At 35.5% G+C, this 26,811-nt stretch overlaps 2 protein-coding genes across 2 annotated transcripts; both read right to left on the bottom strand.

Annotated features, from left to right (window-relative positions):
* Positions 1–1,473: 1,473 nt before the first annotated feature.
* LOC141439386 (uncharacterized) lies at positions 1,474–6,339 on the bottom strand. The gene is made up of 2 exons (XM_074103668.1): positions 6,205–6,339; positions 1,474–2,052 (listed from the first exon to the last, which is right to left on the bottom strand). The coding sequence occupies exons 1-2, from the start codon at positions 6,337–6,339 to the stop codon at positions 1,474–1,476; spliced, it is 714 nt and encodes a 237-aa protein (XP_073959769.1).
* Positions 6,340–12,793: 6,454 nt separating this feature from the next.
* LOC141438997 (glutathione S-transferase 1-like) lies at positions 12,794–22,346 on the bottom strand. Its single transcript, XM_074103090.1, has 6 exons — positions 22,243–22,346; positions 21,814–21,968; positions 21,351–21,409; positions 20,931–21,072; positions 15,588–15,778; positions 12,794–14,759 (listed from the first exon to the last, which is right to left on the bottom strand). The coding sequence occupies exons 2-6, from the start codon at positions 21,955–21,957 to the stop codon at positions 14,645–14,647; spliced, it is 651 nt and encodes a 216-aa protein (XP_073959191.1). The 5' UTR covers positions 21,958–21,968; positions 22,243–22,346; the 3' UTR covers positions 12,794–14,644.
* Between the last annotated feature and the right edge of the window lie 4,465 nt (positions 22,347–26,811).

The following is a 26,811-nucleotide window of genomic DNA, read 5'->3' as shown; positions in this document are numbered from 1 at the left end:
TAGTTTTCAAAAATATTTTCACTGAAATCAGTGACCTTTGATTTATCTCTATTGCGAGTCTTGACAATAGAATGTGATTTGACTAAGAACCACCGAATTAGGGAATAATAATCAACATATTTGTCATGTTAATTAATATTACGAAGCAGTGAAACACAATTAGGGAAGGCAATGCAGAGTCGATGCGTGAAATCAAATGTTCCCTCCAATATTGTACCCATCTAATTGTAATGTAGTTAATTTAATTAAGTAAATATTTGTTTTATTAGTACCTCATTTTACCATTTATTTTGATTATTTGATAGCATTGTGCTATTTCAGTCGCTAAATGAAAGTTAGGAAGAGGAAATATAGGAAATAAGTTTTAGCGCATCTCATGTAATTTCATAGAAAACGGATGCTGTCATGTAGAGCTAGACGTATTTCCGACTTTCTTTTACGTCTTTATTTGTTTGTACAGGCATCATAGTATAGAGTTATTTTTAGAGCTACTGAGTACATTTTATCAATCTTCACATAATACAGGCTCCTGAGGCGCGACGTAAAATTTATGTTTTCACAATTTGAACCAAACGTCAATCAAGTAAAGTTCATTTTTTTATGTCAAGTGTCTCAAGTGAGGACCGGGGGATCCAGGAGGTTATCCCGGTAAAAGATAAAAAGATCTAGGGTATATAAATAAGTCTTTACCAGCTAAATCAGCTAGATCAAGAACAGCTGTTGTAAATCGAAAATACAAACTGAGACATGGATGCACAGAAAAACCATAAAAAGAGACCAGCGCTGGGAATCGAACCCAGGTCCTCAGCAATCAGTGTTGCATGCTATAACTCCTACACCACCGCTGGGCAGGAATCTAGACACAAATTTTTCCTATACATACATATCTCAGGTTGCTTATTTTTACTACGCTACTTATGCAGCAGCACTAGCGACATCTATGTTCCGCTCTCATCGAGAGATGTCACATTCTTCCGGAACTAACTGCTCACCCAGACAAGAGATGTCGCTACTAAGCAAGAAAATAAGCTGGTCTTTTTTTCTGGTTTTTCTGTGCATCCATGTCTCAGTTTGTATTTTCGATATGGTTTCACGGGATACCCGTAAAAGTAACAAATTTTGAAATAAAAAATACAAAAAGACTTCTAAAAACCAATCATTGCTTTTGTAAAATAAGCTCATGAGTGTTTTATATCTGAATTAGCTAACTATCTTAACGTCAAAGTTACTGTAATACTTAGATTCCTAATCAGACTAATAGCCTGAGATCCCACTGTAAAATATTGCACATAATTATGCAATCTAATCTTTGATAGAAATACAATAATAATAATAATTAAATTCATTTATTCAAGTAACATTACGACTCATTTTGTTAAACAATTTGTCTTAACCTATGTTAATAAAAATTACAATAAATACAATAAAATAAAAAATAAATAAAAATAAAATTAAATTCATGAAAATAATTCCTTATTTAACCATCCCGCTAGAGATGGCACAACAGCGCTTTATATACGGGCAGTCCCATCTACTCGCGATCATGTTCAGGAGGCTGTTGGCGCTGCCCCGCACCCTGCGCATCAGAGACGCACACCTCTTGCGCATGGTGCAGTAAAAACAGTCCACGCGCGCTTCAGCGAACATTCCGGATGCGCTACAGAACCGTGGCAGCCCCAACAGTACCCTAAACGCATTATTATATTGAACACGGAGGGCACTGTATGATTTTTGAGTGTACCTAGCCCATAGGCTGCACGTGTAGAAAGAGGTACAATATGCTCTGAAAAGAGTGATCTTGACGTCACTCGAGCACCGTGCAAACCTGCGTGCCAACATATTAGCTCGCACCGACAATGCCCTCTGCTCACGTTCAATCTCCAGATCGTCTTTCAGGTCAGGAATCAAAACATGGCCCAGATATTTAAAACTGTGTACTCTTTTTAGGTTACAGTTATCAAGCACAACTTTTGGTACACATTGAGTCTGTTTACTCCCGGCATCAAAAACCATAATTTGGCTTTTTGCTACATTGTACGCCAATCCATGAGTCTCCGCTCAATTTGAAATAAATTATTACACGTGAAAACAAACAACGTCGAGTTGTTTCAAAACATATGCGCGAGTAAATTACTCTATTCGTTTTTATTGACGCTTTTTTTTTAATGTACTAACCAGTGCACAAAATTACGAAAGTGTCATCATCATAAATGACATTTTTAAATTGAAAATAATAACACCTCTCAGTTTGTCGCGGTCTTGGCACCTGGGAATCCAAGACGTGCTGCAGCATCAGACAGAGAGCTAAACTAGATCCATCCCTTGTTTATAGCATTTCAAGTACTTTTCAAAGATACTAATACCACAGCAAAAACTAAAAGTAACTTAAATAGATAGTTTAGAAAAAGTAATTGTGGCAACATTTTACTAGTGAATCGTGTGGCGCGCGTCGATATTTTTAACCCCCGATGCAAAAAGAGGGGTGATAAATATAAGTTTGACCGCTATGTGATAGGTTCTTAGATATGTTTTTTCAAAATCGGTTTAGCCGTTTTTGAGATATTGAACTTTGAAGTGACAAAGTCGGGGGTTTTCCAACTTTTTGTTGGTTAGGTTATTATTTTTAGTAGATTTAAGAACAGGTAGCCTTAGAATTTCACGCTGGGATTTTATCCTATAATAAGGCTGAAACTAAGCGCTGCATCTCGGGAAGGAGGGATAAACACGCCTAGTCAGGTATCATTAAACTGGCCTTTAATCAAGCCAAGCTGCAATCAACTTCATTATTTCACCCCAACTGTGATAGTGTGGTCCAAGTTTAAAGGCTCAAAGTAGAGTAATAGGGCATATTAGGCAAAACTCTGCACAGGGGGCGACACTAGCGCAAACTGCCATGATAACGTCAGTTCTCTTTATATTTTTCACACCTCTCCTTCAGAAATGTAACTTTTCCTCCCTGACGAGAGGGAGCAAAGTGCTACTTTTCTTTTCTAAGTGTTTTATTGCAAATGCCATTTTTTGAAGTTGATAATTGTAAAGCCACGCCTTTTTCTATGCTGGTTGTTCTTTAATAATATTTAGTTTTTTTTTTCAACTTTCTTAATGCACGGTGTGAAAAGTTGTATGAGCCACTCGGGAGCAAAATTATTTTCATCTTGGGCGTTAACACTTGAATCCCTCATTACGCTCAGGATTCTACTTAAGAATCCCTCGCTACGCTCAGTATTCTATTGCAGAATCCTTCGCTACATTCTGGATTTAATGTACGCCCTCGCCATAAATACACCATTTTGCTCCCTTGTGACACTAATAACTATTGTCACCATGACAGATCATGACCAAAGAGTATGTACCTATAGAAATCATGATACATTTATTAGTAACAAAATAACATGATATTTTACATCGATAGTAACGATATAGCTATACTTCCAAAATTGTGATTGAAATAATGGCATTTAAGATACTCAAAAACTGCTTACGGTTTTGTGCTAGTGCTGCAGTCTGACGGGAGAAAATTCAGTAATATTCCCCATTACCTATGCCACCGGCCATGGACCGCGGATTTTTCAAGAAAAAGCATGCAGTGATTTTGTGTCTGAAAAATTTAGTCCGTTCTCAATTGCTCTAAACTTATATCTATAAAATAACCGAAATTTAATTTTATTCAACTTATTCGTAAAAAGACTCATCAAACTGTTTTTTTTTTTAATTATTCCAAGTAGCGTAATTTAAATCGTCGATTAAATATTGATCACAACTTCTTTTCACGAGCGAAGCTACTGGCCACTAATAAAAATAGGAGCGTTCACGAAAAAAGAAAAATAAAAATCTATGTTCTAAAATCTGAAAATACAAACATTCTGAAACAATCGCTGTCATAACAGGACGTCTGTAGTCGTAAGTGAATGAAACTAAAATAATTCTATCTTATTCTACAGTGTAAATTTGAAATGTTTCATAATTAACAACATCACCAAAAAATCCTACACGTTTCTGAGTAGGGTAGCGACACGTACTAAATTATATATTTGCCGAAAAGTCCAAAGTGGCCACGTAAGGGCACTGTGTTGATGAAAACTTCGTAACGGTCTGAGGTATGTTTTGCTTTATTGGCCCAAGTTTGTTTTACAACAGTTGTGATTAAGCGCGTGCTACTTTTGCGGTTTTTCTTGTTGGCGTTGTTTAAGGTTGAATTAATTTTCTTTTTTCAGAGAGAAAACTGTTGTACTTGAAACGTACTCCATATTTTTTCGATTTTAAACTAGACGTAGACGTTCTTTGTTTCACCGGACAACGGAGCGTTTTTTTTTGCCGGACTTGCGGTGTTGTATGGCTAAGTTGCCGGACAAGTGTCCGGTGCATACACACATTCATTGTAAGCCATACAATACCGCAAGTCCGGCAAAAAAAACGGTTCGTTGTCCGGTGTAAACAACGGACGTTTACAAGCGGCTTTAGTCTTCTTTACATCTTTTAAGTCGTTATACTCTTGACAGAGCGACCGTGGTCGTTGGTTAAAGGTCAGGAGTGATCCTTCGTGATGACTTTCTTGGGAAAATAGTATGGACGGTGGTTTCCCTTGGCTTCCACGCCGCAGTGCTGGAGTCTGGAGTTTGTAGTTGATAATAGAAAATGCTGCTGCCGTCTTTCACATGAGATCCCTTATTCCCTTTTTTTAATATTCTCGGGAAGGGATGGATCTGTCCTATTCTAAAACCGGCATAGCTTGGACTCTTTAAATAGTTAGGGTTGTCAATTTCTGTAGTTTTCGTTGATTATGAATTATGCCATTTTTAACCCCCGCTGACCGCTATGTGTGTCTGTCTGTGGCTCCGTAGCTCTTAAATGAGTGAGCCGGTTTGAATGCGGTTTTTTTATTTGAAATCAGGTTTTCTAGTGACGGTTTTTAGATATATTTAGCCATTTTTGAGATATTGAACTTTTTGTTTTGAGGTTATCTACTGACTAGATTACAATCCACTGTTAGCATGACCAACCGTTTGTGAGATCCATACCTGGTGTGCATTATTGCCTGATCAGATCATATTATCATTATTTTTTTGGATATTTCCCAGGATAAAACGTAAATTTTAGAGGTTTTAAACCAAACTTATAATACATACAAGTGAAGAGGATTACTAACACAAAACACTCGTTGATAAAGTATAGGTAATATTATCTTGATTTTTGGATTTTTTTCTTCATTATTTCTTCTTTTGGGATAATTTTGGATGACTCTTTGCACTTTATTTCCTTTTCTCCATTGACCAAGGAGCTTGATAATTCTTAAAAAAAGCTAAAGGAATACAGTAAAATTGTTTCCTATGACTTAATCTCTTCCCTAAAAAACATGCATTTCTACTCACGGGAAGGTGGTAATACGTGACACTCGAATAGTTACGATCTGGCCGCATGTTTGCAATACATTGCGTATGTAAGTCAACCGCTATATTATAAGCCTCTCGACCTAGCAATGAACAGCGGAGTCACTGCCTTGGTCGCAACCAAATCTTGGGTAGATTTAATATCTAAAATTGTAAATTTAGCACCTGTATGCCCCCAGGGAAGATGCATACAAGCGTTAACAACAGTGGATGACGTGAGTGAATTTCCATCCACGCTTTTAACTGAAGATTGTATAGTCTGCAGCGTGCAACAATGATGTCAGGCGTCAAGCTGTAAGATTTATTAATGCCATCGTTGCACTTGACATATTTAGGGTTTCTTTTAAGTTGAGTTTAAAGTTTAAGCCTAGTTTAGTTAGACTTGTAAGGAAAATGGTGCAATGGTGTGTGTTCACGCTAAAACGACTAGACGGATTTGGATGATTTTTGGGATGCAAATAGACTTCTGGAATGGAATATAGGCTATTTTATTATCCCTTTATTTAAACGGGATCGGGATAAAATGAAATTCGGCACAGTTGCTTTTAAAAAAATTATTGGGAATTCCCTTGGAATTATAACGTTTTATGCTTTCATGATTTTAACTCATAGACAAAATACCACAAACGGGACTTATCACGCTAGCACATACGAGTAATATTTACCTCTACGTTTACTCGTGTGTGTTAGCGTGATAAGTCCTATTTGTGGTATTTGGTCCCTTGGAATTGAAGTGAGATCCTGGAATTTCAATTCAACTGCTGTATCTAAGGTCTACGCGTGCGAAGCGACTCTTCCCTTCTTCTCTAAGTTATACTCTTATCGCAGTTATACTCTTGTCGGTAGAGCTCCTTTGAGCCATCCTCTTGACCTCTTGGTACGACGCGACGCCGACTTTCTCCCTTATCTGATCGATGGAGCTGCGCCTGGGTCGATCTCTTCCTCTCTTCATCTCGATCTTTCCTTCAAGAATTGTTTTGAAGAAGCTGCGTAATTACTATTGAAATCATAACCTATATCTTGTAACAGTCACTTGTAAGTGTCATTATAAATTTTGTTGATGGTATTGTCTGATGTACCAAAATGAAACGTGCAAAAGGATGGACTGTAGATTGAAGCAAACGAAATAAGATGATAAAGATAAAATACTCAACACAACCAACGAACAATCACGACAATTAAACAAACAATAATGACAAATATACAAAAAAGAAGCTAAATTCCACTTTCAAGAATATGACTTTCGTGTAAGTACATTTATTGCTACGTAATTTCTTGCGAAATTCGGTACACAGCATTCTATATGCTTTTTTAATTACTTTTCATTCTGTAACATATAAGAGGACGGAACTACAGCTTAGCAATAGAAATTTGTGAGTACAGTCACCAGCATTAATATCTGCCACAGCGGAGCGTGCAAAAATATCTGACACGTCCTTCCGGCCCTAGAAATAGAGTCGTATCTGATATTTATGCACGCTTGTTGTGTCAGATATTGGTGCTGGTGACTGTACAATAGGTATTACTACTTTTATCGCGTGATATTTAAGGTAAATTAAATCCCTGTAGAGCGACCTTCACTGCATGTATCTACACTACGAGGAGGAAGGAAAAAAAAGCAATTCAATGATTTTGAGAAAAATGATAACAGATATACTATTCAAAGCCACCCACCATCAATGTGTGGGTAAAATGTAGTGCATAGATTCGCTAGTGGCAACTCCAGTCGTAAGTGTTTTGCAAGACACGTAAAGAACTACATACCTGCAGATAAACTTTGCGTGTACTCGTACAGTACTTAGACTTTTTGGTTTACTCCACCCAGCTCGGGTGTAGACATAACTTCATTTCGTTAATTTCATTAAGGCAACACGTTTGTGAATCGAGTTACGTTAGGGATGAGACAAAAATGCAGTTTTTGGTGGATTTTATTATAAATGTCATCTATTTGTATTTTTAACCTCGTAAAATTTCTCGTTCCCAGGACATGTGTCTAAGCAAATTACCTATGTTAGGTTGGGCTATTGTTTGAAATTTTAATGTATTTTCTTGTTGTGCCGAATTTGCCAAATTCTTTTTCTTTATTTAAATGTTACTTTCTTGTTTGACATTAAAACAATCCATCTTTTATCTCATATAGGTAGATAAATGCCCATATTGTATGTACATATAATGTCAATTTATTATGACTCAGAAATAATAAAGATTACTCTTTTATAAACTATCTTCATGAGGGCAGCCCCATCGCTGAATCCCAGCCATTTGGTAGCCAGTTGATGCCTATAGGTACTGGTGACATCAATGATTTTATAAAGTATCAAAAGATACATCATATGCTTACAAAACAATCGAAAAACATGCTTCCTAATCACTGCTCAATGTTTCTTGTCCTTTTTACTCCTTAAGGCATACGGTTAATTAATTCAGGCATTACTTGTCGGTGGTCTATGGATCAACGGAATACGCTATTTTTACTTTGCTTCTTCTTCACAAACCGTGCACCGCTCTGTGCACCACATATCATAATCCGCCCTTCTTTTGTACATAATTATATCACTCGTTTTGTTTGGCAACAGTTGTTTGGCAACAGATAACTAAGCTTTGATAATGAACTTAGAGAGCATTTTAAACGCTGTTGCATGATTTTTGTGATGGTTGGGCCTAGTATTCGAATATGTGCGAAGTATTAGGTGGGGGTAATGAAATCTATCGCAGCGCTAATAGTGGCCAAAAGTAGGAATAATGTAGGTTCTGTCATCTGTCATACTCATATGAATCTGTCATTAACAAAGCAATTTGTGTAGACTTAACTGCCTAATTTTAGTAATAGATGTTTGTTTTCTTGAATTATTGAACACAGTCCCTGTTTTGTTATTAATTCCTCTACATCCCGGAAATGTCCAGCAGATACCAATAATACGTATTTTGATCTGAAAACGATATTTAATTTATTACTAGCGATACACGAACAATAAAATTATGTAAGTTTAATATTATTTAAAGAATCCATTAAAATAGCTTTATTTTTTTCGTTTTACAATAAAAGTACCACTAAACATGAAGTAAACAAACCCTGACATAACCAAAATAAAACACACTTTTTGAATAAATATTACTTACCTCATTTAATTTTAATGACCAAAAATTAATTCACAGCACTTTGTCCACCTTAATCACGGTATCACAGTAATTTTGTATTATAAATTAATACGTGATAGGTTTGATTTTTGTCACAATGTCGCAATGAAATTTCAGAACGTCAGAACCTCAGAGGCGACAAACTTGCGGACGCTAGGTGGCGCTGATGTCGTGCACAGAGCCAATAGTGTGATTTTATAATATGTTCCCAAAGAATGATCATCTCCGTTCGCAAGACCGCCAGTATGCTGATTTGAGACTATTTTTTCCCATCGTCACGAATATTTTGTTTTCTTTCTTCTTTTGCTATTGTTTACAATACCAAATGCAGTTTTTTCAATTGTAAGTTTTTGGCGTTCTTTTAAACTCACACCCCTAGTTACCCAGTTTTGGTCTCAGCCATACTTGGCCCGCTAACGAGTCTCACATTCAGTTGCATTCAAATAAACTTTTCACCGCGAATTTTTGTCGTATTTAGGGGCGCTCGCGTTGAGGCACTTTCTGTGGAATTTTGGCCTGAATGCAATTGGACTGATTTACGTCACTCGCGAGCTGTTTTAGAATAGCTTAGTGGTGTAAATTTCCTTTTAATTTAGTTGTAGATTTAATGCGGCATTTATTAATAACTAGCAGCTGCCTGTGACATCGTTTGCAAAGAATTCGTTTATCTTTTGCACCTAAGAGAACACGATTTTTCAAGGTAAAACCTTTTTTTAAATCTTCTCAGGGCTTCAAACTATAGACATACCAAATAGCTATTGCCAGAGAATTTCTGTTAAAACATCGTTTATCGCGTACCCTTGCAAAATATATATTTTTTCCAGGATAAATATCCTATGTCATTTTTAGGGTCCCAAACTATTTTCACACGTATGTATGATCGGTTGAGTACAAACACAATATATATACATTGAGTACATTAAGTGTAAAAGCGAAATAAGCAAATACTCAATTTTGAATTTATAATATCTGTAAGGATTGTTTATTGTTCATCTTCAAAATCTCGTGGTTCTTTTTCTTGGCGTATTTATTCATAATTATTTGTTGTTCATTTTCAAAATCAGCAGGATTTTGAGATACATTTCTAGCTGCTTTTCATGTTCAATCCAGCAAGTTTAGTAAGTCCTTCCAACATATTGTATCATGGTGGTTTATTTAATTATGTAAAAAGTCTATTCTTTGCAGATAACGTTCTTTTGCAAGCAGCACAAGTTAGAGTACCATATAAGGGCTGAACATCCCAACCCACAAATACAATACGCAGACTCAAATCACTGTAGCCAAAAACGGCTAGGTATTATTATCAGTCTATCTATGAAAGCAACTAAATTGTTTATGGTTCATCTTCAAAATCTTGTGGTTTTTTTTCTTGGCGTATTTATTTATAATTATTTGTTGTTCATTTTCAAAATCAGCAGGATTTTGAGATACTTTTCTAGCTGCTTTTCATGTTCAATCCAGCATGTTTAGTAAGTCATTCCAACATATTGCATCATGGTGGTTTATTTAATTATGGAAACAGTCTATCCTATGAAAGCTAATAGATTAAAATCGACTTAAATTTGAAAATCGACTTAATGCACAGTGTGGTACCCCAAAGGCTGACAACGTTTCTTCGGCGAAAAGCGACGATGATAGTTCGTCTGGTCACGTTGTATCGACCCAATGCTTTTGTAACTCTGATAAGTCTATATGCGCCGGGACTCCATTCCTCCAGGGTCTCAAATAGCAATAAAATTGTATGCCCTGATATTTCATTAAGTTCTTTCCTTTCCTTAACGAAAATGGCGTAAGAGGCGCTTATGATAAGCCTCTATTTGAATTTTGAAAATTTAGTGCACGGTTTCGATACAAAAGGTACACGAAATGGCGGTACAAAAAAGGTATTCCTATCAGTTTCTACTAAAATGAATAAAACTAGTAACTTCCTGTACGATCGTATAGATAACTAACCAGCCTACAATTTAGGACAAATTATATCAGCCTATGAGAAATCCTAGTACCTTAGGTATCGATTTTAGGGAATTAGTATATTAGAAAAAATACAGAATAGCACGGTAAATTATTTGGTAACACTAAGAAAGTCGAACCACATCGATATCCACCTTCTCTTCATCCACCTGGATCCTGGTTGGCAGCTCGGTACACAGAGGATAATGGATACCGCCAAACGCGGCCTCCGTGGATATCCAGATGGGAAAAACCACCGGAACGATGCTTACGTTGGGTGCGTCATGACCCGGAGTATAAGTTGAGGGTTGTAACCTCGGACTGAAACGAAATTTAATATTAACCCACAACAAGGAAAAACCTAACAAACACGACCCTAGACAATAACGGAATAAAAACTTACCCGATGAAAAATCGGCAATGCTGGTAAAGCGCCTCTAGTACATGCGTGCAGGAAAAACCACCACAGACACAAACGGCAATATACTCTTGCAGCACAAGCCAGTAACACTTAACAAGATTAGGCCAAAATAAACTGGAATATGAGCTCGGATGAAACTGGGCACTAAGCACTTATTAAAGCAGAAAATTGGCAATATCAGGACTTAGTACTTACTTGACAATGTGCGATCAAAGAATGAATCTGAAACAAAAACGCCGAAAGAACTATCAAAACACTGAATTTAAATTTCAAATCAAAAACAAATACGAAACATTAAAAGAGTTAACAGCCAACACAAAACCGGCCAGTGAAACAGCTGGAAAACGACCAAAAAGTATGCAACACGATACACTCATGCAGCGTTGTAATGCTGCACTAGGTACTGGTAAGAAACTGGTGGAATTATGTCATTGAGCACAGCATGACAGTTAAAGCGGCCCGCGCTCCTTTGGCAATCCTTCAGTTCCTTCCATAATCTCGTTTGGTCATCGTTAGTACCTATTACAGGAACCAAATGTCGCGCAAAACAGGTGCACTAGGCCGCCGAGTTGCGGAAAACAACCCGCTACTCTAAGGAGCCATAGCGCTTAATACAGCGTGCGTAACGTGTAGCTCAGCCCAACTGCCATTCTCAAAGTTCAGACACAAAGAAGGTTCCGAATTAAATTAGCAATAGGCATAAAGCCCATTGGTCACATTGTTCGTACAGCTACAGGAATTATAAATTTTGCACTAGTTCAATTTTGAATGTCGTTACATTTCCTCCAAAAATTGGGTACTAAGTGGAAGGATTTTGATTCGGACAAGCTAATATAAAACTAGCATTTCTATCATCTTCTAAACTCGTTGTTTTGCATTCATTATGATAAATTAAATTGTTGCTCAGATTTTCGTTTACGTTGAATTCGGCGGAAGCTAAACACACTACGCAGGATTCTGCCCTACCAACTAAGTATTTCTAGTCCTTGAAACTTAATTGTTAACTACATCTGAATTTATTCCTGAATTTACTTTAAATGCCTACACATCATTGATAATCGTTCTTTTCCGTTGTAAGTTTTCTTCAATACATTTATTTTCCTCTAGTGATTTGCCTGTTACACCGTTTGTGTTTCTTATAACATTCAATTGTGTTATTCATAAGATATGGTAAATACTCGTGTTCAAATAAAGTTATAAGGAAAATGGATGGAAAACGTATGGTAATCTTACGAAGAATACACGGGTTCGGTATAAGCATTAATAACTTTATTTCACAAGTCGAGTTGAGGCTTTAATATTTCAGTGCCTCAGCGAAGCCAAAAATTTCTAAAATTTCAACAAACATTTACATTTATTTTCTTTTAATGCTGATGCAGGTTCGTTTTTATAGTTTTCCAGTTACTTGGATGTTTCTTTTTCCGAGTAGTTCTTGTCACATAAATATTGAAAATAATTGTCTACCAACGTTACATTGTTAGTACTAAAGTTACTAAACAAAAGAACAGCCTACTGTTTGAACCATAGTACATGTGGGGTAAAAAAATTGCACGCCCAGATAATAAGCAAATTGAAATAACTGAAGATACACTCGATCTGATTCGAAGGTTCCTTTTAAGTTACCGTAGTTATTCTATTAACTAAAAGTTGTTCAACATTTACTTTATTAATGTTAGTACCATTCATCAATTTTGGTAAACTTTAAACCAAAATAAACAATCGCTATTGATACTGCTTTGCTGTTACAATACCTAACTTATGCCACCAGTTCAAACATAACATGTAATAATATTACATTATTTCTCTTTTTCTCTTTATCTAATATGTTACTAACTAAACTCGGTAATTTTTATACCGCTGTGTAACTGTCTGTTTTTATGATTCCACTTGCACGCTGTGTAACTCCCCCTTAAAACCAAAAACAGTCAACCGACACGTGACTCCACAAGCTGACTTTCCGTTGGCAGAGTTGGAACAATTGTAAACAGCTCGTAACAATCTCATTAATATTAACTCGGTCGCCCGAGGCTCATATCTTATTCATTCAAGCGGGACACAGTTTATCTTTAAAGGGCTCGTCAGTGTGTCTCGAGACGGGGATATTCGTATTTGTTAATGTAAACGCGACATGCGATGTTCTGGGCCAATACGGTATTTGACAACTCCTGATTTTGCCATATCTTAATAATTATTATGAAAATATAGATATACAGATAGTGTGTAGCGAACCTAAACTAAAATTAAAACCTAAAATTGCTAAAAGTGGCTCCGAAGCGGTAACGTTTCGTGTGCTCTGCCTACCCCATTTGGGAATACAGGCGTGATGTTTGTGTGTGTGTGTGTAGCGAAGAGAAAATTTAAATTGGTTGAAAATTGGATTTATAGTGTTTTTTTGAAAAATCTATATACCTGTTTCTTTCTCAAACGCTTTTCTCTATGCAATGCAGCAAGTATGGCGGTACTGGCGTGTGACGTCACATGCCAGTATGTCTTTCTCTGTCTAATCTTGAATTTCAAACCTTTATAACTTTGTTTTGTGTAAAGGTAGCTTAAAAATTGTTTTTCTATTCGATAACAGGCATTGTGTAGTTTTAATTCATAAAACATATACGAAATAGTCAAATACCGTATTGGGAAAGACACTTTCTTTCTTTGGTCTTAGGACTAGTTAAATGGTTATTCAAAGTCAAAGTCAAAATACCTTTATTCAATTTAGGCTATAACAAACAAGTACTTATGAATGTCAAAAAATCTACCACCGGTACGGAAAAACCTCTGTTGAGAAGAATCCGGCAAAAAACTCAACGAGGTATATTTTTTTAAAATAGATTCACAATATTATTTAAGGTGATCTATATCTATGCATAACAAGTATTTAACACAGTACATGATAATAATAAAATAGACTGGTTAGATCATTTCCCCAAAGTCGTTATTTCCTGGTAACAAACTTTCCATTCGCGTCTTTTCCCAATATGCTTTTTTCTGAAGCTTATTTTCACAGTAGCGTATTTTCTAATCAGAGTCGAGATACCTCATTGTCAAAATGTAGGCATACTTAATAAATACCCCCTCCATTAGAGTTTCGACGCATTCGAATGAACTAAATACATAAAACTTAAAATAATTATACAAGTCTGCGAAAGTATTGACGGATTCACAATAATAGGCTTTTTGACACTACCAAACAAATCAACATATTTTTATGATATGTCAAAACTGAACCGATTGACTAAATATTAATTGCTAAAGTACTAATAAATAATCAAATTTCACAATTAATTAAAGATACATTACGTAACTATGCAACCCATTTATTGTACAAAAATAGATACGAATAGGTACAGCAGTTGATAAAACGTTGATACATGTACAAAAGCCAACTTACCCCCAGTACCAGTAAACCTTGTGAGTGATTGACAAGAGCATTTAATTTTATCTCTACATAAAGAGTGCGTTTAAAAGTCAGAATTAGTAAAACATTACATTAACATTACTTGCAAAAAGTCATAAAAGAAAATCTTTAACACAAATATACTATATAACGTAGAAAATACACAATAAAATCAATTAATCGGGTTTTCGGGATCAAAAATATATGGTCGGTTTCAAATACTCTATAATTTATTAATTCATTTTTGCAGAACTGTATTAGTGTTCAAATATTTTTCTAACTCATTAGCAAACGTGCAAGTCGTGTGAGTAGTGTTCTTAGTTTAAACAATCCTATTTATATTTGCTTTCACACTTAACTTAGTTTGCTAGTAATTAATTCTCTGTATTGTAAGAGACCGGGTTCGTTCCCTTTCTTGTAGAAATCTTCATCCGAGCAACGTTTCAGCCAATCAGTCAGCTGTGGATACCTGAAAAAAATATCACCATCATCATCAGCTGGAAGACGTACACTGCTGAACAAAGCGCACCTTTCAAATTAAACTGAAACAATTCGAAATATTCACAGTTCTAAAATAAACTTTAAATAAAACACAATCTGGTTGAATTTTCAAATGAGAAAATTTCAAATTATCTCAGTTTTATTTCAAAGGTGCGAAGGCGTCTCCCTAGAGCGACACAATGAACGACAACTCGCCACTTGCATGCACCGGTTGCCCGCAACTCTCACGGTGTCCCTAGTGTACCTAGTGCTCCCACTCCGTCCACTCTGCACGCTCCGTCTTCCGGTTCGCGGTCGCCACTCGAGGACGGGGACTGGAGGACTTTTCTCCCCCAACGGTTATCTGTCCTTCGAGCGATTTTGCCCGCTCATTGCTACTTCAAATTGCATATTTTTACAGTTATGTCAGTGGCTTTAGTTCTTTAACAAATTTCCCTATTCCGGATTCTATCGCGCAAAGAAACTCCAAGCATATGAAATGAATGAAATGAAATATTTTTTATTCACAATGAACATATGGTTAGATTAGTTGTTATATTATTATACGTAGTATATTGCTTCCCATGACACGTTCAGCCAAGTTAGGCATGTGAAAATCTGAGCTAGATAGAGCTGAGATATCTCTCTACATAGCTTATAGCGTGACAAAAAATACCATTATCTTACTAATATTATAAATGTGAAAGTTTGTAACTATGTTTGTTACTCCTTCGCACTAAAATTACTAGACAGATTTACATTAAATTTACCACAATATTTTTAACGTTAATCCTTCCTATCCTTGTTTATTACTCACAAGTCTTCATCAATGGCTACCAATTCCTTTAGAGTGCTGATAGTAGCAACACAGCAGAGATCAGCTACAGTTATGTCTTCTCCAGCTAGCCATGGTATAGTTAAAAACTTCTCAGTGAACTCATATCCCTTCGCAATATCATCCAACATTTTAGGTGTAAGAGATGTTGCTTCTCCGTAGATTATTGCTCCCTGAAACCACTTTTTTATGTGGAATAAGCCAGTAAATATTGCAGCATTACTTAAACGTCCAAGAGCTCATAAGGTGCTCGTGAACCCTAAGCAAGCTGACATAAATCAAAAACGTGGAATTTTGCAGTAAAACATTTTTTAATTAAAAATTTAACAGCCGCACTTTATATATAAAAGAAAAATACAAAAATAACTATAAAAACACAAAAATTAGACAAAAGATATATATAAAATAAACACAAAAAAAGAAAAACACCGAAAAATAAACAAATTTTGGAATCACACGTTGTTAGACAGAGCTGTTAGTGAATTAGGTACGTAAGAAAATTATAATTTGTACGGTTATGAAAAAAAAGGTTAATCAGCCGCAAGCCAAATAAAACCCAATAACTATGTAGAAAGCGCTTTTGTAAATTTTGAAAAGGAAATCATCCCCTAAAAACCTATACAAAAGACAATATTAAAAGCTAAGGTAATCCCTGATATGATGGACCTGATTAGTTGTACGCTAGTACTAATGACTACATGCATGTATTCATCGGGTGACCAACCTAAAATCTATGAGAGCGAAAAAAACTATAATAACGTTTGTCTTTCATATACGGTATTAGCAAAACATTCTCAAGATAGGGATGATTAGGTTATTCAAACTCTTTTTAACCAAATCCACTACGAAACGGTATGCTCTTCTGAACCTCCACGCCAACGGATCCCACGGAGCAGTAGACGTCACACGCTCCAGTCTCCCGAGATTAAACGTGCGGATAATAACCACATGGCGACACCCATCACGAGTAGGTGGAAGATCAGGATGTGAGTAGGGATATAGGTAGGACCGATGAAAATCGGCAGTATCGGAGAAATCGTTAAAACGCCCAGTCACACGGGCGTGCAGCAGAAAAGCAGCGGGCAAACGCTTAACATCTTGCGGCACAAGCCGGCCACACACAATTGGTAAAATCACTTGTACTGACACTGGTATCAACCACTACACCAAAGGAAAAACTGGTTGCAGAATATTTTTTAAATCAAAATTCCAACTCAGACGAGAGCTCTGCGCTATCCAACATGTGATCAAAGAATCGAGGCCAAAAACAAAAACATCAGTCGAACCAACGAATCAAAGAATTTAAGTTTTCAAATTTCAAATCAGAAACCAAATGTGTAATATAAAAGAGTTAACTGCCAGCACACAACCGGCCAGTAAAAATGCTTGGAAAATGACCAAAAAGTATGCAACAAGCAACTCGCATGCAGCGTTGTAATGCTGCAATATGTATAGATAGGGGAAAATAACATTTACCTAGTACTAAAAGTGTGTACGTCAGTCAGTTGCAAATAATTACTTGTAGCTCTGCAAACTATTTAAATCTTTGATCCATGTAAAATGATAATATTAAACTGTCACAGTACGAGTATGTAGGCGCTATTACAACATCCAAATCCAACAAATCCCGATCACTGTTTATAATTCACCCTTTCCGGCGTAGTGTTTTTTCTATTTTAGGTCCACTTTATAAAACTACATTTATTTGCAAAGAAACTGTATTCCTTGTCAAATCATCCGCTAATTGAATAATACTTTTAGATTGAGTTAGTGAAAAAGAAGATTTTTTTAAGTAAATTCGATGGAACCAAACCCTTCTGTCTTAATCTTTCTACCTAAGATAAATAATTTTAATTTAGTGAAAACAAGAGTTTTTTCGTGAATACGCTAGAATCCACCCTTTTTCTTCAAGCTATCTATTCAATAAAAATAATTCACTTTGCTTGACGTACCTACGGCATAGTTCAGTTACTGAAAATAAGATTTTTTCGGCGAATATGATGGAATCCATCATTTTTGTCTCCGTCCCTCTATCCAAGACTTTATAATCCGCTTTTCATGAAGAGTATTTTAATCTATGATATTCTAAATTATTATCTTTAATCGAAATAATTACTTACATTCGAAAAGTATTGTTTTTCAATAAATACGACGAAATCCATCCTGTTGGCAACACCAACAAAAGTTTAGTCTATCCCACTAATATAATAAATGCGAAAGTTTGTAAGTCTGTTTGTTTGTTTGTTACTTCATCACGTCTTAACTGCTGAACCGATTGAGATTAAATTCGGTATACAGATAGTTTGAGTCCCGGGAGAAGACATAGGATAGTTTTTATCCCGAAAAATTGCATAGTTCCCGCGGGATAATGAAAACCGAAATTTACGCGGACGGAGTCGCGGGTAACAGCTAGTAATCTATAAATTCTACAGTCTGTGGGCTCCCCCACTTCTCTCTATGCTCCTGTCACCGGCATGTCTTTTACTTTTGTATCTCTAATTAGTTACTCCAATATACTAATTAATCAAGAACCAGAGTTTTTCATCTACAGTCCACACAACTCCCAACATGGTTTTTTTACATGTTTCCAGAAAAAGGGAATTTTTGAGAAAGCATAACTACTCTTACTTTATTTACGACCAAGCAACATCCTGGATTCCCCTGCAATTGTCAAGTTGACCTCTGCACGAGGAACCCATCATTCTGTTGCTATTTTCCTCCATGCTAGTGGTTCCTATAGACAGTTTTCCGCTGTTCTTCTTAAAATGTTCGTGCAATCCCTCTAAAGTGGCAGTGAGTGCGAATAAATTATTTGAGTCATTGTTTTACCTAAAGCAAATTTGGCCCTTTACTTTTCTATATGTTCAAAGAAGATCTCAACAAAAACTTGGGTTCTCTTACCACCAAACCAAGGCAATGTGACTACTTGGTTGTATACGCCAGAAAGCAGCCCTGATTGATTTGCACAGGACATTTTAGAATAATATTTCACCTTGGGCAATGTCACCTCCGTTACATCTGAAGTAGTTCCTTATCCGCGGAAACAATCCCCCATCTCTTCCCTTGTACGCCAATTCCCGACGTCCGTAATACTCGTAGATGCTAAAACTATAACATCCTGCTTAAACTGTTTAAAGCTGCTATGGAACACTACTTAAGATGCCACTTCCTCTTCCATTCTTCCAGCCACACAGGATTTTACCTAACAATTCATGGCTTGTTTGTATTTATACGTACCACCCCCCTGCTCCTGTAGTGCTGAAGAATTTGCACAACTCTCTTTAATTTTAATGATTTTTTCAGACTCACGCAAAAATAGTAATTGGGAAGATCAGTCTTGTTGCTTGACGAGCTGTGTAATAATCCACAGGATATCTGCAATCAGGGTCGTCAACTTTGCCACTTCTAATGCCTGTTTATTGTTTTTAGTGAGCTCTATTATATCGTCAATGCAAGGTATATGTGACATTGCCCTCTTCACTACAGCTGCATACTTCTTCCGATATACCCTTCACTTCTCAACATGCAGAGTTGCGCAGTCATGGGCCCTAAGCTCTGGACTATTGACGACCTACGCTCTGGTGAAAATGATGTTCCTCTAGTAAAACGTAGTGTGCTCCTGAAAGCCAATATTTGGTAACAGGGAAACTCTTATGCACTCCATCTACCTTGGATAGTGGGCATGTTGTTGTGGCCAAGTCTAAGTTAATTTTGACGCAAAACGTAGGCCGCAAATATTTCCAAATAAGGGTCCATAATATATTATTCCTGTACATGTTTGTATCATCTTCTTTACTAAAACTCTTGTATTGCAGACTCACAGACTTTAAAGTGGTAATCCAAATTTCCTGTAGAGATTTTTGTTGGTAGTTAAAGAGTAGTCCTTACCTATCTACTCGTAATATACTTTAAAGCTCGTTTCCTTTGTCTTTTGCTGCATATTTCTTCAGATGTTTATGAATTATGACCCTTTGTTGGTTTACATAATGTAAACGTAAATATTATGCTTATAATGTGGTTACCCACTGTTATGTTTTTTGCTCCTTAAGGTTACGGTGCTATCCCATCATCACTTGCCATCTTCTGGTCAGTCTTTCTCTCTTCGAGTGCCATTTCTAGCATCTAATGGTGCATCTTGACAATACTAAATAAACACGCATACTTTTTGTCAGCGTTCGAAGTGATGTTCGGTGTTTTCGCGTCTTCTATGCTGCTCCTGTAACCGGGTCTACTAAGATATATTCTGCCTTCATTTTTATTCCTGAGCTAGGCCTCGTACTCTGCCTTGATGTTCCTGCATTTTTCTTTATTATGTTGGAGAAATTAATTAGATAATTTATTAAATCAGGCGTTACTTTGCGGAGGTCCATATTAATGAACTAAAGCTCACCCGCGACCAAAGCTAACCATGTTAATGGAGCTCTGTTTTACTGTTTTTTTACAGGAGTTCTTTTTCCTCCTTCTTGAGGATCCAGTTCTAATATGTCACTGACAGCGTCTTCAAATATTTCAGTTTCTTAGACTTGGATTATTCTGCTTCTATTTCTACCGGGTCCAATCTTTGTAGACCGCGGGTTCTTCTCAGTGGATTCAGGGTTAAAAGCGTATTCAATCTAATGAAACAAAATAATATACAGTAGACTACTTTTTTTTGCGCAAAGGTCGCGGGTGAGCAAAGTAATTGTTTTAGTTCATTTAAATTAATTAGAGATACAAAATTAAAAGATGTGGCGGTGACAGGTGTAGAGAGAAAAGTGGGGGAGCCCACAGACCGTTTAATTTATATGTTATAGATAGTAGGTACTTTTGTTGGTGTTGCCAACTCAAACACATCCTTTTTGTCTCAATCTTTCTATCCAATAAAAATTATACAGTGTATGTATGTACAAATGTGTAGTATACGTTAGTGAAAAGAATAGTTTCAGTCTAAGCAAGTTCTTCTGTCTAAGAGAAATAATACATTTCATAAAAAGGATTACTTAATATATTTGAAAATAACGCACAGTAAATACGATGAAATCCATCCATTTTCTCGTAGTCTTTCTATGCAATGTAATGTATGATTTATTAACTTTAACTTTAGTTACTAAAATAAATTTATTTTAATTAGTAAATATGATAGAATTAACCCTTTTTGCCTCTAATATCTTAATTCAATAAAAATCCTTCACTGTAGAAAAAGTATTGGTTAAGTAACTGAAGAAAAGAGTTTTTTGGTGAATATGGATGGAATCCACCTTTTTGACGGAGTCCTTCTATCCAATCCAATCAATCTCTTGTACAAAAAGTGTAAGTAAGAAAAAAAAGTCATGAATTTTATACTACCGTAGCTTCTCGTAGGGCTGGGAACAGAATGCCACTATCGAAGTGAAGTCTCTGGTCAATCAGAGCCCTTCGTTTTGGTTCCAATGGATACAGAGAGTCATTTTCACCATACGTGTTTATCAGATAGGTCATGATAGCATGGCTGAAAAAAAAATTACAAGGTTTGATTTTAAGATTCTTTGTATGGTTGGGTATACGTTTTTCATTTTCAAAGGTTTATTTCATAATCAAAACTAAGAATACACAATAAGTAATTAGAAATAAAACTGTAAATACTCGTATACCTTAAAATGTTATAAATAGGGATCCACCCTAGTTCGCTATTTGAACATTTTTAAAGATATTTTTTTTATGGTATATTGCATTATTATCAAATACGAGTAGTTACAGTAAATTTTATAATTGATAAGCAAAAGTTACCTATCCCATAATATAAAGTCTTCGTCTACTAAAGTTGGTATTGTGTGTTGAGGGTTAAGCTGAAAAAAAAAAGATTTTTGAAAAAAAAAACGTTTTATTATTTAGTATCTATGGAATAAATTGGCTTTGTTACGTTTAAGTTGCTAATGAAAGAAGAGAACCTTTTATAATTATATAAAAATGATGACTGCCAAATTTGATGAAAATTTGAAAGTTGCATTTGGGAGATAAACTCGACAAAAAAGGAAAACTAATTTGGTGACATTTGAGCTAGAAATCATCACAGTTACCTTTTAGAAAAAAAAACTACTTGTTTTGTATACCTACTCTGTTTCTACGGCAGGCGAAAAAACGCAAACCTACACATTATATTAACAAAAATACGCGCTATAATAACCAAAATAATATAACAAAAAATAAATATACTTATCTACAATTAAATGTCGATAAAAGTTAGACTTACTTTTATAAAGTCTTCTTTCAGCTGATCGAGTTCTAGTACATTAACGTCGATATATTCTACATCAGAAATGCCAAGGGACTCAATAGTCATATAAACAGCTCGCACTGGAGGACTGGCATCCAGTTTGTATAATGTGAGCACCATATTGAATTAAGCTGTAAAATAAAAAGGAATTTAGAAAAATATTTTTCTCATGGTCATATAAACTTCGTTTTTATGCTTTATCTAGGCAATATAAAATGACTTTTTATGCTCTAGTGCATTACCAACAACCATAAAGATATATTTTGATTTGAGAAAAAAGTTAAACTTTATACTAAACAACAAAATCTGGAGATACTCGTATTGTTACTGTGATGTTTGTAATTGGTTTTGATTGAAACTAAGTTTTGAAGTAATAAATTGTTGATAGAGGCCAGCTACTCTTACCTCAAACACAAAAGTCCTGGTAGACGATAAGAGCTTGATTTTGTATGAAATAATACAATTTCTTTGTAAAATGCTATTGCGCTTAGACGCCCAAGCTGAATGGAGTCTAGTCGTTAAGTTGGCCAATAAAGCGATCTTGTCCAACTCGTTATGTCTTTTAAGGAGTAAAAAAACAGTGATGCGGCATTTTTTATTTTTTTTTATAAGTTTTACAATGCATATGATAGTCAGGACCTGATGCTGCAGCCAGGATCGTATCCTCATGAGAGAACTCCTCGATAATTGATAGTACAGTCACGAAAAGTCGCACGTGCGTTTAGTTTTAATGTCAATACATTATAATATAATATAAGTATACATATAATATGATATAAGTACATGGCTTGATGAGAAATTATACTATACACCGTGTTTTTCTTGATTTTCGTTAACCTCGACAAATGATTGTTAGAAAAGAGCTGTTAAAACATTTTTGGCCAAATCAAAAAAAAGTCGAAGACCAAGGTAATCAGGTGTCAACAGCCACAAAAAAAAGCTTCTTTATATATTTTTAATAATTTTTATTTTATATAAAACTGAAAAACAATCAACTCCAATCAAAATAAATCTAAAAAATTATAATTATATAGTAATGCATGAAAAATAAAAGTACTTAGTAAGTGAACAAATTGTTTCCACTGTTGCTATTTAATTTCCTCAGAATCGAAGTAAAGAGCAGAGTGTAAAACTCGATCATTAAACCCATTATTCCCTCGACGAGTCTATCCACCCTAGCCGTACCAGCTCGGGTAGCTATATGAACGCCTCGGGTAAAATGGCTTATTTTATGCTCTTGTTATATAATCTACTATTTAACTTTTATTTATTTATTAACTATTATGCTATGCCTAAATGTCAATGGGTTGGGCAGGTAAAATAAAACAAGTAGCATATCCATCGATATTTTCTAATGTCTATGTACGCCACAGTTTAATGCATAATGCACACATGCTCGGCACGTAATAACCCGTAAGTAACCGTAAGGCCAATATTGATTAGATCAACAATAAACGACGTCATCGTACGTTTTAAAAATTACATGCCGTAAGTAAGGGTTGTTAAAAGGAAACATGCCTACCATTTCACTATATAGACGACTTGTTTACAAGGTTTCGTAAACATTGTTTAAGAATTTTAGATTATAAAAAATATTGCTGTCTACTACTAGCAACCTATTTTTACTTTGTTGTCTTTGTTTTCCATTTAACGTCCACCAAAAGTGGGTAAGAATATACCCGCAAAATTTGGAGCAAATCAAACAAAATGAAGCAAGAAATATAGTAATTAACGAACCCTGAATATGAAATAAACCAGAAACTGTGTACACGTCTCTTATATTGGTATTCGCAAATAGAATATCGAGTTTTGCCAATTAGCCTTCCAGCGGATAAATGAATGTTCAATTCTAAATACGTTAAGCTGTTAGTAGATAACTTAACCAACAAAAAGTTGGAAACCCCCGACTTTGTCACTTCAAAGTTCAATATCTCAAGAACAGCTGAACCGATTTTGATAAAACATGTCTAAGAACCATCGCTAGAAAACCTGCTTTCAAATAAAAAACCGTATTCAAATCGGTCCACCCGTTTAAGAGCTACGGTGCCACAGACAGACACACAGACATACAGATACACAGACATACAGACACACAGATAACGTGGCAAAATACCGATTATCGTTTAACTATCGCAAATTGTATGACGGGCGCCGATTATCACTGCCCGCACTGTATTTCTTGGTACTAAAGTACGATCGCGGAGCACGAAAAATTTCGTACAATGACCTTTCACTGCGTGTCTCTGTTGCTCGCGCCGCGCGTAAATTAATTTGCCGTTGCGCTTGCACAGATGAATTTGTACGAATGCGACGTCAAATATTCACGCGCGAGTGTCAGAGTAAAAGAGTGGAGGTCATCGGGCGTAATTCTGCGTGTTCCGCGACCGTACTTTAGGCAATCGTTGTTGTCAAGCGTAGGGCACGCGGACGGTTTCGTGCTCGCTCGGTCAAAAAGTTTCTTAATCTACTTATTATTAGCATTTTGCATGCCAAGGTCAATACGTAACAATAAATAAATATAAATTAATTTACTGCTGCAGAAAAAAACTACTACACGATAAGCAGGTGGCAACCGGCTCAGCTCAGCGTAAGCTGTCAGAAAAAATGTGTCGCGCTGATTTTCAACCTGCACCCTTTCCACAGCATGAAAACTAATTCCAAAGCGGATTTAGGCTGTATTTATGCTTGTATATTCTTGTTACTGATAGTTACTGATCGTAGTGGTTTTTTGATAAAAACCTACTTCCTACTTTTGTTTTATTTTGTTCTTCTTTTTTGTGTTTTTTTTTTGTATAATTTTACAGCCCATTGGTTGTTACTGTCATGCTGTATTTTTTTAACGACAAGTAAATAAATTATAAACATATAATAGCAGAATTATATACTTGCTTAAAAATACATAAAAACCATTTTGTTTTTATAATACTCGTTCGTGTGCCCCTTAGTAACATCTCAGCGAATATTTTGTGCCGAAATGATAAAACAATTTTTCTTCATTATAATGGGTTCATAGAAGTTCTGACGCATTCTCTTAACTATCTGACAGTCTCACACAGAGCAAAAACGGTTCCTTCTTGATACCGCAGAAATAATTAGTTTCTGTCACGAAGGACTGCGCTGGTAGTTAATTATCCCATTTTTCTGTGCATACTGAATGCACAACTAGGTACTCTTTTGGAAGCATCTAAAGGAAAAATATAAAAGCCCCCGTTAAATATACTAGAAACCTTGTAGGCAAATTTTACATCTTTGTTTATTGTACCTATCCTTATTTATTGTATGTTTTATGCATTATAAATTGTATACAGAATTTTTTTAATTAAATCTATCGCGAGTCGCAGATATTATTAATAAAATATACTTAATATTCTACTTGATTTCTAACTCTACTCGCGTAATTTGTACTTATTAGTTGCGCTTCACCGTTATTTATAAATAAAATCAAAGTGCGTAACAAAGAAAACGGCTAATATTGAATTATTTAAATATTTAATTTCAAGTAAGTAGAAAGTTTTGGATACTGAAGGTAAGGTTACACCTGCCGCCTCTTAGTTAGCTTTGACGCACTCATTCTTTTCTTATTGTTGTATGTAGTAAGTAAGTAAAGTAATTAATCATTTATTGCACATAAGTAGGGTTTACAGGAGGGCGTGATATATGGAAAGAACATACAAACATTCTTGCAAAAGAAAAAACAACAGTGAAAAACAATAAAAATAGTAGCAAGATCATGAACGTACATTAACAGCATTCATGAGTGTACTATGTTCATTATCTTGGTAATTTTACTAACATAACTACGTATTTTAATCCAACAAAACGAATCATTTCGTTACATTTTAGGGTCAACCAATAGCCTGATGTTATTTCAATAGGGAATATGAAATGAAATGAAAATGTTTTTTTTTTATTTGCTATTTAGGTGTACAATATATGGTATCAAGGTTGGGACTTCCTGGTAAGCATAGGGTATTTGTGTCAGGAAGTCTTTTACTGCAATGTTTTGCCGTCAGAATGCAGCACTAGCACAAACCGTAATTAGTCTTTTAAATGCCTAAGTGTCCGTAGGATGCCATAACATCATTATTATTTCAATTAAATTTTTAGCTCTATCGTTACTATCGATATGTCTGATCCATCTTGGTGACAAGTGCTGCCCCCTGCGCAGAGCTTTGCCTAATATTCCCTATTAAAGCTTAGTAATTACCAAATTTTCCTACCATGGTTTAATAATCAATTCTCCATAAATTCAGTTATACACCGTGTCACTGAAAAATGGCCATCATTTGTTACTTTCATCAAAACTGCGGTAATTCAGTTTGGGCCGTTGCTTGCGTTCAAAAGCAATAAATTTTACTTTTAATCTGATAAAAGCAGTGGTCAATGGCTCGCACTGAAAACTGAAACCGAATATGAGCCTGAAAATATCGCTGGCGGACTAAAATAAAGTTTAAAGGGTGATATTTCATCACGTTGCGCGTTGATTCTAAAGCACTATTTTGGGGAGTGATTTTATACCTTTTTTTAAGGCTACGTATGTATTTCCCTTGGTCACGTCATAATACCGTCTTTTTGTAAGTTTTTAGATTAGTCAAAAAAATAAGTTTTGTTCATAGATAATATATTTGTAACTTCAGCAATTGTTAAAGTTTAAATCGTAAAATTCACAAACTTGACAAGTGTCATTGAAATGACACGTAAATGAGACTTCAAAAAACTCTTTTTTATCAACTTTTGCCAAATATTTATGAATTAAAAACACATTAGTTGAACTTTAAATTTTATTGCGCATGATTAATTATCTTAATTCTTGATTATCTTTCTTTAATTGGGTCATATTACCTTAAAGTAACGGAAAACAAAAAAAAACACGTTATATACTATGTTCAAGAACCCTCTAGGTTATCATCATCATCCCAACCTATATACGTCCCACTGCTGGGCACAGGCCTCCTCTCTGAATGAGAGGGCTTG

The sequence above is a fragment of the Choristoneura fumiferana genome, chromosome 20 (genome assembly GCF_025370935.1).
Source record: "Choristoneura fumiferana chromosome 20, NRCan_CFum_1, whole genome shotgun sequence".
Lineage (NCBI taxonomy): Eukaryota > Metazoa > Arthropoda > Insecta > Lepidoptera > Tortricidae > Choristoneura > Choristoneura fumiferana.
The sequence above is the reverse complement of the archived record's forward strand: the minus strand, read 5'-3'. Positions and strand labels throughout refer to the sequence as shown.

Excerpts from the sequence above, each read along its gene's own strand:
- LOC141438997 (XM_074103090.1), bottom strand. The coding sequence starts at position 21,957 with ATGGTGCTCACATTATACAAACTGGATGCCAGTCCTCCAGTGCGAGCT. Across the intron at positions 21,410-21,813 it reads TGAAAGAAGACTTTATAAAA|CTTAACCCTCAACACACAAT; the intron begins GTAAGTCTAACT and ends TTTTTTTTTCAG. Across the intron at positions 14,760-15,587 it reads GTAGCCATTGATGAAGACTT|GTATCCACAGCTGACTGATT; the intron begins GTGAGTAATAAA and ends TATTTTTTTCAG.
- LOC141439386 (XM_074103668.1), bottom strand. The coding sequence starts at position 6,339 with ATGAAGAGAGGAAGAGATCGACCCAGGCGCAGCTCCATCGATCAGATA. Across the intron at positions 2,053-6,204 it reads AGAGTATAACTGCGATAAGA|ACTCATGGATTGGCGTACAA; the intron begins GTATAACTTAGA and ends AATTGAGCGGAG.